At 36.2% G+C, this 14987-nt stretch overlaps 1 protein-coding gene across 1 annotated transcript in view; it reads left to right on the top strand.

Annotated features, from left to right (window-relative positions):
* Window positions 1-14987, top strand: part of Tnni3k (TNNI3 interacting kinase) — a 262734-nt gene that overhangs the window by 121484 nt on the left and 126263 nt on the right. The window contains 6 exon segments of the mRNA XM_090333972.1: window positions 2627-2713; window positions 3285-3341; window positions 4527-4638; window positions 4703-4743; window positions 4871-5081; window positions 13196-13300. Coding sequence (XP_090190098.1) covers window positions 2627-2713; window positions 3285-3341; window positions 4527-4638; window positions 4703-4743; window positions 4871-5081; window positions 13196-13300 — 613 coding nt within the window.

Genomic DNA, 14987 nt, shown 5'->3' with positions numbered 1-14987 from the left:
ATTTCTTTTTTTCCTTTTTTTGTGGGTTATGGGGTTTGAACTCAGTCTGGGCACTGTCCCTGAGCTCTTCAGCTTAAGGCTACTCCCCTACCCTTGAGCCAAGCCTCACTTCCCAGTTTCTAGAGATTAACTGTAAATAAGAGTCTCAGGTCCTTTTGTGCCCAGGCTGCTTTCAACCAGATCTCTGCCTCCTGAGTAGGTAGGATTACAGTTGTGAGCCACGGTGCCTAGTGAGCATTTCTTCTCTTTGTTTTAGAGTGTCACCCCTTCCCTTGCTTTTTCCCCAGATTTTTCCCTCACCCCCAACCACAAATTGTGTAGGTCATTTCTAACACAGAGTCTAGTGTGTACCACTCTTGAATTTGTTTCCCATTTGTTATACCATTTCTGTTCCTTATTTTACCCTCCCAAAGACAGACAAATGAATAAAGAAGACCAAAAGAAAAGAAAACAAAAACAGCAACAAAGAAAAAAAATAAACTTTTCTTTCTTTCCATTTCCTGGAATTCATTTCAAAACATCCTGTTTGTGTGATCAGACACACACAGGCACTACCCTTTGTGTTCTTCCCCTAAGAATATCCTCCTTTGGTCACACTTTGTATTGATACCTAGAGCCCTGTATAATTTATCACATCTCAGTATACTTTAACTCTAGCTTTAACATAGAAGAGAAACATGTGCCATTTGTCTATCTGAACTTGGCTTGACTCACATAATATCATTTGTTCTATGTCCATCCATTTCCCTGCAAATGATATAATGTTTTTCTTCCTGATGACACCACATCTGTAGGGTATCTGGGGCTGTTTCTACAACTTGGTTATTGTGAATAATGCAGCAATGAACAATGATTTGTAAGTGTCGTTACGGTATCTTGGCTAGTGATAATTTGGATAGATGCCCAGGAGTGGTATAGTTGTATTGCAGGGAAGATCTCTGTTTAGTTACTGTTGTTGTTACTATTTGAAGGACTTTCATAATGCTGTCTATTTTTGAATATGTGAAGGGATGTCTTGATAAAGTAAGCACTATAGACCAGCATATACTCTCAATGTTAGCTAAGCACATGTTGAACCAGTGTGACACAATGGTCCTTTGTGATAGACAAACATCTACGCTTTTTCAATTTCTAAATTTGCCCCTTGCTTTTACAATGGATATATGGAAATATGCATTTATCAAGAATATTGGTAACCTTAAAGGTTGGTTCATTTCCCTATATGTAAATTAGCTTGAGTAGCTTGTAGTTAAGGTACAAGTATAAATAGCAACAATTTGTTTCTATTGAAAAAAATTTTTAAATGGCTTACTCAAAGAAGCATGTAGTACTATTTCACAATAACAAATTCCTACTACAAACAATTTGCACCGAATGCTGGCAATGTTGTAAAACAGAAGTGTATTTTTAGGCATGGAACTTTCCGACATGAGCAATTCCATGGATGGCTTTCAGAATTCAGTGCATGTGGTCATTAGGTGAGAGGAGAGAAGCCTGACCTGTTTTGCTAAAGCTCAGAACATGACATGACATTGCTTTTGCTTATTCCACTGGTGGCAAACATGTCACAGGGTTACACTTGGATGCAAGATGTACAGAGAAATATGAGCCTAGGTGGGCAGCAATCCCAACGACAGACATCGCTGTGAAAGATATTACAATGTGTAAGGGCAGCCAGCTGTCTTCTCCATAGAAACTAGTGCAACTTATCATACTGCTGCCTTACACAATTGCCAAAAATTTGTAATGCTTAGTAACAGCAAATTCATCCCTTTCCTGGTTATAACATGTACTTCTCACCCTTTTAGTCATACTGTAATTACGTACTTTGATAGCATTTGACATTTCATGTTTATAAATACTTATAATTCTTGTAATTGTTCAAGCACATTGTAAGGTTTATAAAAGTATGACTAGTAACTTTGTTCATTCTACCCCCAGTACTCTTGACTTCACAGATGGTCAAGTCTTTTTTTTTCCTGGTAAACTACATTTTATTTTTTTCATATATTTTTTATTGTAATTAATAGAAGGGTTACATGATATTTGCCAGATAGATGGTGCATTAATTCCCATACATTGATACCCTGTCACATGTCTTGGTCCCCATTTCCCTCCCCACACCCCACCCCTCATCTTGTTTTACCCCCTCCCTATCCAATTTCAAATAACCAAATACAAATATATCCGATATATCAGATAACAAAGTGAGATACTGTAACAATATGAGATAAGATGGTCAAGTCTTAATAAATTATTTTTAAATAAATAAGCAAAAGAGCTAAGGTAATTTTCTATGTTGTGATCTACCTTAAATCATTTTTTTCCTATTGGGGATTTATTGAATGAATGAAGCCAAAATTAATATTTTTCTCTTTTTGTTTTTTTTTCTTTTTTTCCAGTCCTGGGCTTAGGCTCAGGGCCTGAGCACTATCCTTGGACTTTCTCAAAGTTAGAGCTCTACCACTTGAGCCTCAGCACCACTTCCGGCTTTTTTCTATGTATGTGGTACCAAGGAATCAAACCCGGGCCTTGGTACATGCTAGGCAAGCACTTTAACCACTAGGCCAAACTCCCGGCCCCTGTTTTTTTTGTTTGTTTTTTTTGTTTGTTTTTTTTCCTTAAGGACATGATGCCATTGTCACACTCCTGAAGCATTATAAGAGACCCCTGGATGAATCACCCTATAATGAACATTCTCCGCCTGGAGGAGGCACCTCTCATCACACACAGACTTTTTAAAATTTAATTCCCATTTCATTACTTGGGGATGTGGCATCTAAAATTAACCCATATTGCTGTTACTGTCATTTTGGTGCAAGGGTGGTAGATTTAGCCTTATTTTCAGAAAAACTGTATCTGGGTTGGGCTGAACATTAAAACATCTCCATTTAAACTCTTTACTAAATCAACGATCTGACAGTTCTTCAACTTAAATGTTCCCTGGGCTGAATAGGCATGAGACTTTTTTTTAAGACTAGAAGTCTTTGGCATGATGATAGCAGTCATTTTCCATGTCAGTACTGTATCAACTAAGGCAGAGGACACTCATAGCCAGTCATAAATTAAATATGCTGGAATCTGCTACACATTGGATTTTTAAACAAATTGTCAGGCGATTTCTAGATAAATATTTGTAATACCGTCTCAGCATTCAGAGAACGTTTTGAGCCTTATTACTATAGTTTTCCTTGATTTCATCACTTGCTTCTTTTTATAAGGTTTGTTTCTTAAATAAAAAAATTATTGCTACTTTTATCTCTCTTATATAATTTGATTTTTAGATGGCCCCTATGTGTCTGTTCCATCCCCCTTGGGAAAGATTAATAGCATGACAAAAAGTATTTCTAAATGAGCTATTGTAGCATTTTATTATTAAGGATAATTATTGCCTAATTATGATGAATTTTCTTTTTGTTTTACTTATTATGAATGGTGACTATTTTATAAGTATAAACAATATTAGTGGAAGACTATAGTCCTAATTAGTCTTGTACTTTTTGTCTTTTTTACTTTATTAAGAATAAAAACAACGGGGCCGGGAGTTTGGCCTAGTGGTTAAAGTGCTTGCCTAGCATGCATGAAGACCAGGGTTCGATTCCTCGGTACCACATACATAGAAAAAAGCCAGAAGTGGTGCTGAGGCTCAAGTGGTAGAGCTCTAGCCTTGAGAAAGTCCAAGGACAGTGCTCAGGCCCTGAGCTCAAGCCCAGGACTGGCAAAAAAAAAAAAAAAGAATAAAAACAACAAAGTTTCCAGGAGTACTGCACAGAGATCAAGTTCTCACAGTGCTCCATTTTGAATAAAGTATAAATATTCTTATTTTCTCTAGGGGAATTAGGAATAGGCTTGCCATAGAAAATACTTTAAAAATTATTTCTACCACCCATCCTGAATTTCAAGTAACCATTTGGGAAAATTTTTTAAATTTATGCTGCATGCTGAAGTTATCATTGGATCTGTACAAAATATAATTTCTGCTAAATTTAAGTGCAACTGGGGTTGGGATGTAGTTCAGTGGCAAAATTCTTACTTACCAAGTACAACATCCTGGATTCAATCCCAAGCACCAAAAAAAAGGAAAATTTAGGTGCAACTATTTGGAATTTGAAGATTTTATTTTTTTGTAAAGGAATTTGTTGCTGTTATGAACATTTCCTCAGGATGATTCATGTTCCTATTTCCTGTCATTTAATTGTCATCCCACAGAGATTCATATTATCTCATAAATAATTTCACTTAGCCTTTATCCTCATGAGTTATAAACTACACTCTAGGATTGCATGTCATCAGGCAAGCCAGTTGATGGCAGAAAAATATCTCAGCCTTTACAGCAAGAATGACACAAAACTATTGCAGTTTTAATGCCAGAGGCACAAGGATCCTATAATTTTTAGTATTGATAAGCAGTCAATTGCAATTGGAAAAATTAGTGAGATTTTCTGTTAAGTAGACATATGTGTGTGAATATACACATCCATATGTGTGCTGATCTCAGTAATTAATATGAAAATTCCTGTTTGCAGAGAAGGCAGATGTTCCTCTTCTGAGAGCTGGACTCCCTTCACATTTCCACCTTCAGCTGTCAGAAATCGAGTTCCATGAGATTATTGGCTCATGTAACCTATGAAATTATAGGTCTGCCTTAGCTTAGTGAACTCACAGCAATATGTATTTACTTATTTCTCTTAAACAAATTTAGGTTCTTTGGGAAAGTATATAAAGGACGATGCAGTAATAAAAATAGTGGCTGTAAAATGGTGAGTAGGCACACAGAAATGTTTATAATCCACATAGAAATGTGACCATAGCAAAGAATCTGTGTGGGTCAGCCCATTGTTTGGATCCAGCTTTTGATGAAAATTTCCTCTTGCCTCTATTTCTAGTTATAGAGTCAACCCCTACTGTTCCAAGTCTGATATGGATATGTTTTGCTGAGAGGTGTCCATTCTCCCCCAGCTCAGTCATCCCTGTGTCATTCAGTTTGTGGGTTCTTGTTTGAATGATCCCTGCCAGTTTGCCATTGTCACTCAGGACATATCTGGAGCTTCTCTCTTCTCCCTTCTTCATGAGCAGAAGAGGTATGGGTCTTTGTGATTTATTCCTGGACTTGTATCATGTCTGTGGCATTCAGACTGAATGAATCTTTCCCTTCTAAAAAATATTAAGTCCTAGGAAGCATGGAACATTGTGTGGCTAAATAACTGATGCTTAATTTCTATATTTTAAATAATTGGAGAATTTCTTTTTTTATTGTCACTCACTTTATTATGGGGGAAATGAGACCAGAGGATATTTAAGGACACTTTGAGAATGAAAATACTTTTCAGATCTCTTTTTCAGAATCCTCAGTACGTATCTATAAGTCAACTTTGAATTAGAACAAACAGAAGTAGAGCAAGGAGACAACTATGCAATTTGTATTCCATGTAGTTATATCTACATACATATAAAACATTCCATTTTCATTTAAACTGTTACATGGGATATGTCATAATTAAGAAACATACTATTTGCGTACAGAGCATAATAGCACACGTGTTTTAGAAAGGCAATTGAACGCCTGTGCTGAAGTTGAGTCATCTGTGACTGCCCTTCTGCTATCACCTCTGTTTTAACCATGTGCTTCTCACTTCTAGGCGAAATAACTACTCTGCAGAGAATGGCTGAAGTGCTGGTATTTCACAGTGACCACCCAATTTACATAGTTAAGCATCTTATCACATTTCCAAAATCAGGTCTCTAGAATTAATTCTGCTTTTGATCCATAGATCCCATAGATCTCTATGTTATTTAACAGAGATTGCTGTTTCTAACTAGCCTTTGTCTAGATGGCTTTAGCCCTACACAACATACTATAATTGAACTATATATCATTTCTTTTCTCATATATTTATATTGTAATTAATAGAAGGGTTACATTATATTCACCAGATAGAAGGTGCATTGCTTCACAAACATTGATACCCTTTCTCATGTCTCGGTCACAAAATTCCCTTCCCCAATCCCCGTCCCTCCTCTTGTTTTCCTCCCTTCCCTATCCAACTTTAAATAAACAAATACGCATATATATATATAATATATCAGATAACCAGGAGAAATACTGTAACAATATGAGATAACCAGGGGACAGCCAAACAGATGAGAGATAACATAGTGGCTTTAGATTCTATATCCTGCTGGTCCTTTCATTTAGTGGCATTCTATATGGCCTTATGTATCTAGGTTATGTTCTGTTATAAATATCTGAGAGCCCAAGGTTTCTACTGATTATGACAAATGAAGGAAACCAATGAGCCTAAGTTTCTTTGAGTCTGGTTAACTTCACTTAATATGATTTTTTCTAAGTCTTTCCATTTCCTTACAAATGGGGCAATGTCATTCTTTCTGATAACAGCATAGAATTCCATTGTGTACAAATACCACATCTTGTTGATCCACTCATCAACTGAGGGACATCTGCGTTGGTTCCATATCGTTGTTATGGTAAATAGTGCTGCAATTAATATCATTGTGCTAGTGGATTTAGTATGTCCTTGTTTCTGGACGATTGGGTAAAGGCCAAGTAGTAGAATTTCTGGGTCATATAGGAATTCGATGTTTAGTCTTTTGAGGAACTGCCATACTGCTCTCCATAGTGGTTGAATGAGTTTGCACTCCCACCAACAGTGTAGTAGTGATCCCTCCTGGCCACATCCCCTCCAGCATCTGTTGTTATTAGTTTTCTTGATCCTGGCCATTCTAACTGGAGTGAGGTGGAATCTTAGAGTTGTTTTGATTTGCATTTCTTTCATGCCAGAGATGTTGAGCATTTCTTCATGTGTCTATAGGCCATTCTTATTTCTTCTTCAGAGAAGACTGTCTTTAAGACTTTGGCCCATCTTTCAGTGGGATGGTTGTTTCTTTGGAGATGAGTTTTGGAGTGATTCCATTTTTGAGCAGTTGATATATCTTAGATATGGGGCCTTTGTCCATTTATATGGTTAGTGAAGATCTTCTCCCACTCTTTAGGCTTTCTAGTTAACTTGCTAGCTATGTCCATTGCCATACAGAAGTTTTGCAGTTTAATGCGTCCAACCTATCCAGAATTTCTCTGATTTGTTGTGTTTCTTGGTCCTTATAAAGAAACTTACAATCTGTGCCAAGGAGACCTAGTGTATTTCCTATTCCTTGTAAAGTTTTCAGTGTGTCAGCTTTTACCTCGGGGTCTTTGATCCATTTGGAGTTAATCCTAGTGCAGGGTGACAAAGAAGGATCCAACTTTAGTTTTCTGCTTAACCAGTTCTGCCAGCACCACTTGTTGAAGAGATTGTGTTTCTTTGGAGATGAGTTTTGGAGTAATTCATTTTTTTGAGCAGTTGATATATTTTAGATATGAGGCCTCTTTCCGTTATATGGTTAGTGAAGATCTTCTAGTTCTGCCAGTGCCACTTGTTGAAGAGATTGTATTTCTTCCATTCTATTTTTTTTGTTCCCTTATCAAAGATTAGTTGCCCATAGGTCTGTGGTTTAATATCTGGGTCCTCATTTCTATTCCATTGGTCTTCAGGTCTGTTCTTGTGCCAGTACCAAGCTGATTTGGTACTATAGCTTTGTAATAGAGTCTAAAGTTTGGTATTGAACTTCCTCCTGGGCTGTTCTTCCTGCTAAGAATTGTTTTTGCTGTACAGGCTCTTTTATTATTGCATATGAAATTTTGGATTGCCTCTTCTATTTCATAAAGAAAACATTGGGATATTGATGGGTATTGCGTTGAATTTTAGATAGTCCTTGGAACGATTGCCATTTTCATGATGTTAATTCTTCCAATCCAGGAACATGGGAGGTGTTTCCATTTCCTCAGTTCTGCTTTAATTTCCTTTTTCAGGAGTTTAAGGTTTTCATCATAAAAGTCCTTTACATTCTTAGTTAAGAGAATTCCTAGGTACCTTATTTTCTTTGAGGCTATTGCAATTGGAGTTCCTTTCCAGATTTTTGCCTTTTTCCTCTCACAGCTGGCATATAGGAAGGCAGTTGATTTTTGAGGGTTAATTTTATACCCTGCTACCCTTCCAAAGTTTTGAATCAGCTCAAGCAACTTGGGAGTGGAGTCTATAGGGTTGTTTAAGTATATAGTATCATGTCATCTGCAAAGAGGGAATGTTTCATTTCCTCTTTCCCTATTTGGATCCACTTTATGCTTGCTTCTTGCCTCATGGCTCTGGCTAGGAATTCTAACACTATGTTAAAGAGTGCAGAGAGTGGGCATCCTTGTCTCTTTCCTAATTTTAGAGGGAATGGCTTTAGCTTTTCACCATTAAGTATAATGCTTGCTGTGGGTTTGTCATATAGTCTTTACTATACTGAGAAATGTTCCATGGATTCCTAGTTTTTCCAGAGCTTTTAGCATAAAGTGTTGTTGGATCTTGTCAAATACCTTTTCTGCATCTATTGAGACAATCATATCATTCTTGTCCTTGCTCCTGTTGATGTGTTGAATTATTTTAACTGATTTGTATATGTTGAACCAGCTTTTCATTACTGTGATGAATCCTGTTTGATCACAGTGTATAATTTTTTTGAGGAGTTATTGTAGACAGTTGGCCAATATTTTGTTGAGAAGTTTTGCATCGGTGTTCATCAAAGAAATGGGTCTATAATTCTCTTTCTTTGATGAATCTCTGTCTGGTTTGCAGATGAGGGTTATAGTGGATTAGTAGAATGAGTTTCAATTTCATTGAAGAGCTTGGGGAATATTGGTGTGAGCTCTGCTTCACCTATGAATCCATCTGGCACTGGGCTTTTCTTGGAAAGAAGGCCTCTTATTGCCATTTCTATTTCAGTGCTTGAAATAGGTCTGTTTATTTGGATTAGGTTGTCTTGGTTCAGTGTGGGTATGTTAATATTGGCTAGAAATTCATCCATTCTCAAACTTGTTGGCATAAAGGTTTGAAAGTATTCCCTCATGATGCTCTGGATCTTGGTAATTTCTGTTCTGGTATTAACATTCTCATTTGTTATTTTGTTTATTTGGGTGTGCTCCCTTCTTTTTTTGGTAAGATTTATTAAGGGTTTGTCAATTTTGTTATTTTTTTCAAAGAACCAACTCCTTGTTTTGTTGATTTTTTTTCTATAGTTTTATTGGACTCCAATTCATTGAATTCTGCTTTGATTTTTATAATATGCCTCCTTCTACTGGGATTAGGGTTGGTCTGTTGCTCTTTTTCCAAGAGTTTAAGGTACAATTTTTCCTATTTGTTAATGTAGACACTCAGAGCTATAAATTTTCCCCTGAGGACTGTCTTTGCTGCATCCCAAAGGAGCCGATATTTTGTGTGATTGTTTTTGTTAAATTTCATAAACTGTTGAATTTCTGTTCTGATCTCCTCCATGACCCTTGGTGATTCAACAATGTGTTGTTCAATCTCCATGAGTTACAGGGTTTTTGTTGGTGGAAATTGGTGTTCAGTTCCAATTTGATGCCCTTGTGGTGTGAGGGAATGCAGGGAATAATCTCAGTGTTTCTGAATCTGCACAGGTTTGATTTATGCCCTAAAATATGGTCTATTTTTAGAAAATGTTCTATGTGGTACTGAAAAAAGTGTATATTGTGATGTTGCTGGATGAAACAGTCTGCAGATGTCTGTTAGATCTAGTTTGTCTATACATGGGTCAATTCTGAGGTTTCTCTGTTGAGTTTTTTCCTGGTTGATCTTTCACGGGTGAGAGTGCTGTGTTTAAGTCACTAACAATCACCTTGTTTCCATCTATGTGTGGTTTTAGTGAAAGTAAAGTTTCCTTGATGAAGTTAGTTGCTCCGGGATTAGGTGTGTATGTAGGATGGTTATGTCCTCCTGGAGGAGAGATCTCTTTTTTACTGTGTACTAACCTTCTTTGTCTTTTCTCATTAATTTTATTTTGAAGTCTATTTTATCTGATATGAGGATGGCAACACCATCTGTTTATAGGGGCCATTAGCTTGATAAAGTTTATTCCAACCTCTCACTTTCAAAAAATGTTTGTTTTTTGGGGCAAGATGTGTCTCTTGAAGACAGCAGAATGATGGATTTTGCTTTTCGATCCAACTAGACAGTCTATGCCATTTAATTGTAGAGTTAAGTTCATTGATAATGAGAGTTAGGATTGAAAAATATTTACTAGTTCCTGCCATTTTGAAAAGCTTTCATTAAGGCCTGTGGCTTGACAGTTCTTGCAGTACTGAACTGGTATGATTTTTTAGGTGCAATTTCTTTGTATCACATTTGTGTTGGTTCTCAACCTGTAGAACATCTTTAAGAATTTTCTGTAATCCTGGTTTAGTTGCTATAAAATGATGCAACTTTTCCTTGGAATGGAAGGTTTTTATTGTTCCCTCCGTTATGAATGAGAGCTTAGCTGGGTACAGTATTCTTGGTTGGTAGTTATTTGTCTTAAGGGCATGACATATATCCCTCCAATCTCTTCTTGCTTGCATGGTCTCTGCTGAGAAATCTGTGGTTATTCTAATTGGTTTTCCTTTTTAGGTGATTGTTCTCTTCTCCCTGACTGCTTTTAGTATCCTTTCTTTGGTCTCTATAGATCCTGTAAGGATTATAATGTGGCAGTGGGATGTCCTTTTCTGGTCAGGTCTGTTTGGGGGTTCTAAAAGCATAATTTCTGGATGGGCCTGCCCTTCTGGATATTTGGGAAGTTCTCTAAGATGATTCCCTGAAGTATATTTCCAATACCATTTACCTTTCTCCAGGCCCTCCTCAGTACTAATTAGCCTTAAATTAGGCTTCCTAATTATATCTTGGACTTCCTGAAATGTTCTCTCATATTTCCTAGATTTGAATTGACTCATTTTTTGTTCTTTCTCTATAACACTAGGTTACCTTCAACCCTGGAGATTCTTTCTTCTGCATTGTCTAACCTGCTAGCAATACTTTCTACTTTATTTTTCAATTCCCTTCCTTCCAATTGCTCATTTTTGATGCCTTGCATCTCTTGTTTTATATAGTATATGGACTTCTTTAACTCCTTGATTTCCATTTGAATGGTTAGCTCAGCAGCTTTACTCTCATTGGACATTTGTTGGAGTTTGGTCAGCTTTTTGTATTGTGGATTCTATGAATTCATCCATTTTTCTTTGTGAATCCTTTATTATGGCCTCCTTTATGGCTTCCTCATGTTTACATAACACCTTCTTTACGGTTTCATCTCATTTAGATATGGCTTCATCACGTATCTCTTTCTGTGTGTTTTCAAACTTTTCATTAATCATGTTTATCAATTGTATTTGTTTAGCATTTAAAGGACTCTCCTCTAGTTTTTCCCATTAACTGCTCCATTGTCTGTTTATATTGAGTGGGAGATGATATTCCTTGATTTGCCAATTTTCTTGAGTTTCTTGTTCTGCTCATTTGAAAATGGAAGCAAGATTAATACTCACAAGATTACAGTTTTTAATATATAACCAACCTAGTGCTCTTTAGCTGGCCAGACAATAGATGTTCACAATTTTAGATTGGGATTATCACTCTCTTTTTTTTGTACACTTATAGTCAAATCTATTGCCACCACCCATCACCGTTTTATGACCAAACAAAAAAAACCCTCAATCCAATCTCTACTGTATTTAAGTCCCTCTGGACCTACAGTATAATTGAACACCTAGATATACAGTATTGCTCAACAACCATCAACTGTAGACCCTTGCAATATAAAAGTTGAATGATGAACAGAGGACCAGAGATAGAAAAATAGTATGAAAAACAAGAGGGGAGTTAAGAAAAGAGTAATGTAGTAGTTTAAGATGAATATAGTAATGAATAAAAGGGATATCTTAAGGATAACTGACCTAAGGTGATAGGAAGGTTAAATCGTTGAGTACAAAATTTAGGAACAGTAAGATAAAACTTATGAAATAAGAAGAGTAATAAGAAGAATATATAAAGAAAAAAGAAAGGTATATATAGGAGAGTTCAATGTTGCAACTTGGCTTTGCAGTTCTTCTGATCAGTTTTCTTGATTGGACAGAAAAAAAAAAAAAGGTAGATCTGTGAGTGGCTTTGTTTACTAGGACTGTGGCCCCACACAGCAGGAGGAATTTCTGCTAGCGCCAGGGGCAAATGTTCGGCTACACAGCCTCTGGGAAAACCTTTTTCCTTTTGAATGATGGCATTGCCAGCACCACTTCTTAGGCTCCAATTGATCTGGCAGGGTCTTTGTCAGCAGTCAGGATGGCGCTGCTCTCGGCTGGTGGGAGAGGGGATTCCTTCCCAATGCCGTTCTGGGAGCAGAAGTGGAAACTTCTCCTCGGAGGTACTTACACATTGCTGGATTCTCAGGTTCCCTGAAGCTGGCAGGTCCAGGTCCATGCTCGGCCAGGTGATGGCTGTGGGCTCACACAGGCTCTGTGTGGCTCTGTCTGCAGCCAGTGGGTCTGCGCTGCTGACAAGCACTGTCTCCTCAGGTCCCCAGCCACACTGAGCAGCTGGTGCCGCTCCACGCTGTCTTCTTGCACTGGTTTTCTGCCTTTTTCCTCTCTGACTGAGATCTCTGTGGTGCTAAAATTTACTTAGGATGGATCTTTGGGTATGAACTTTCCCCTATGATGCTAGAAATGGTATCCTGGCAAGAGCTCAGAAAGACTCACACTGAACTGCTGCCATCTTCCGCCGATCTACCTAATTGGAGAATTTCTAAACGAGATGGAAGAAAAACATAACAAAATCCAAAAGAATTAAACAAATTTCAAAGAATTACCACTGACAATTGAAGCTCAAATAAGGCTCAATTTGCCATAGCAGTGAAGTCACAATAAAATAATTACCAAGTGCTATAATTTCTGTTAAAGGAACTGTGAAAAAGGAAGAATGACCTTAGACAAGCCTGATTTGGATTCATTTCTCATACTTATATGATTAAAAGGTAATTTTATCCAATAATTAAACTTCTACATTGCTACAAAGAATTTCAATATATTACAAATAAATTAGAAAATCAAACACAATATGTTTAAATAGTAATGTATCTATGTTGACACATAACTAAACATTCTCTGATGTCAAAAGGTATGTTTTCAAGAATGGTTTTACTCAGCTTCATCTACAATTAAATAAAACACAAAATGCCTTTGCATACTATAACAATATGACCACTTACTTTCTTTTAAAGGATTGCAGAATTGTTGGTCATGACTATTTCATCTCCATAAAAACTTTATTAATTTTAGGATTCTTGATTTGCAGTCTTAATTGATTATTGCGGTGGATATTGCCAAAAGTATGGAGTACTTTTACAACCTGATACAACCGATTATACATCATGATTTGAACAGGTATGTTTCTAATAGTAAATTTAAAATTGTACAACCAAACAGAGTATAAGATGGAGTCAGTGAAGAATTAGTTTAGCTTTATTGAAAATTAGAATTTTCAACCTAGTTGGTGGGCAAGGGAACAAGTAATATGTTAGGAAATATAAAGGTTTGCAATTGACCTTTACACAAATAGAATATTATCTTATCTGATTCTCTGGGATATTCCAAATCTATGACAAATTTCCAGAAAGACACTGATGCATCTAAAATTCACCAGCTAGATATTTACATACAAAACATAACAGTGCTTTTTTCTAAAGCAGACATTTGGTTCCCCCGATCTACAATGGAGCTGAAAATTGTAGCCATTGTAAAGTAACACAGTGTAGTACAGGATTGTGGCAGGGTTGATGTTAACCAACTCTACTATATTCCAGTCAGATAATGTTATAACATAATTTTGTTTAATGTACAGTACTAGTAATTACAATTATCAGCTAATTTAACTGGTTAATGTATTTAATGTATTTTTCTCATTAATTTAGATTGTACTCCTTCAGTTTATAAAATATTTTTTCTGTAAAACACTATGACACATTAGGCCATTACCCACTTTACATGTTGTATTAACCTCATTGGATGATTGCACTGGGGCTACATATAGCAGCTGATAAATATCATCCAGGTTTGTGTGATCAGTGACTGCATAATGTCAGGAATTACTTAGCCTCACATGTCTTATAATGTATTCTTATCATTGAGCAAACACAACCGTAACTCCCCAGTCTGTAAAGTAAGATCAAGAATTAAATCAATGACAGCATACAGTAAGGAATTAGAGGAGAACCTTATCTGAACTACTTTGTGCTATCATTTGTACTTTTGTATTAATAGATTCAGCCAGGCCATCAAAGGTTATTTTCTTAATTTTCCTGTGAAGTAGAGATTTGAAACAAATACAAAATCAAAGTGCTCCATAAAATCAAAGTGGAACATATAAATGCCTTGTTACACTATGTGATTTTTCTTGGATTCATGAACTGTTATCAAAAGACTTCAGTTCTTTTGGCTTACTAATCTTTTCAAATTTATTTTATTAGAGTAAACAACAGTTATCACTTATCATAGTTATAGATAAATAGATAAATGTAATTTAATTTTATTCTAAAATTTCTTAAACAGCAAAAGCTTCTCTAAGCAAAGTTTCAGTTTTTAAAGGCCAATATACATGAGAGTTCACTAGTTGGTCAAAGAATAAGTGGGTAGAAAATTGTACATGACTATTAAGGAGGGAGACCCTGGACCACCTGTGTGGATTCCCAGAAAGTATGTGGAGATTAGTTGCATAGTCTAAACTAATTTATGAAACAAATCATATTATTCCATACTAGTTGCTTTCATTCTATCATTGTCAGTAAGATTCAGAGATGCTGTGAACCATACTTTGCACAAAATCTGAAATCCTGAAACTGCTAAATATTAAAAGATTTCTTCATTCAGTCAATTCTTAATTGTTAAACAAGTATTTTGAAGTCTACTCTGTTTAGTCTTTCCACTAAACATATTAATTCTCAACAAGAGCCATATAACGTGTGACTGTTGTTCTTAATGTACTATGTTATTTCTCATCTCTTTTGTTGTACCTTGGTTATTTCATATTGTTACAGTATCTTACCTTGTTATCTGATATATAGTATATATAGTA

Source organism: Megascapheus bottae, chromosome 6 (assembly GCF_031878675.1).
Source record: "Megascapheus bottae isolate mThoBot1 chromosome 6, mThoBot2.hap1, whole genome shotgun sequence".
Taxonomy (NCBI): Eukaryota; Metazoa; Chordata; class Mammalia; order Rodentia; family Geomyidae; genus Megascapheus; species Megascapheus bottae.
This window is presented reverse-complemented; position numbering and strand designations above follow the sequence as displayed.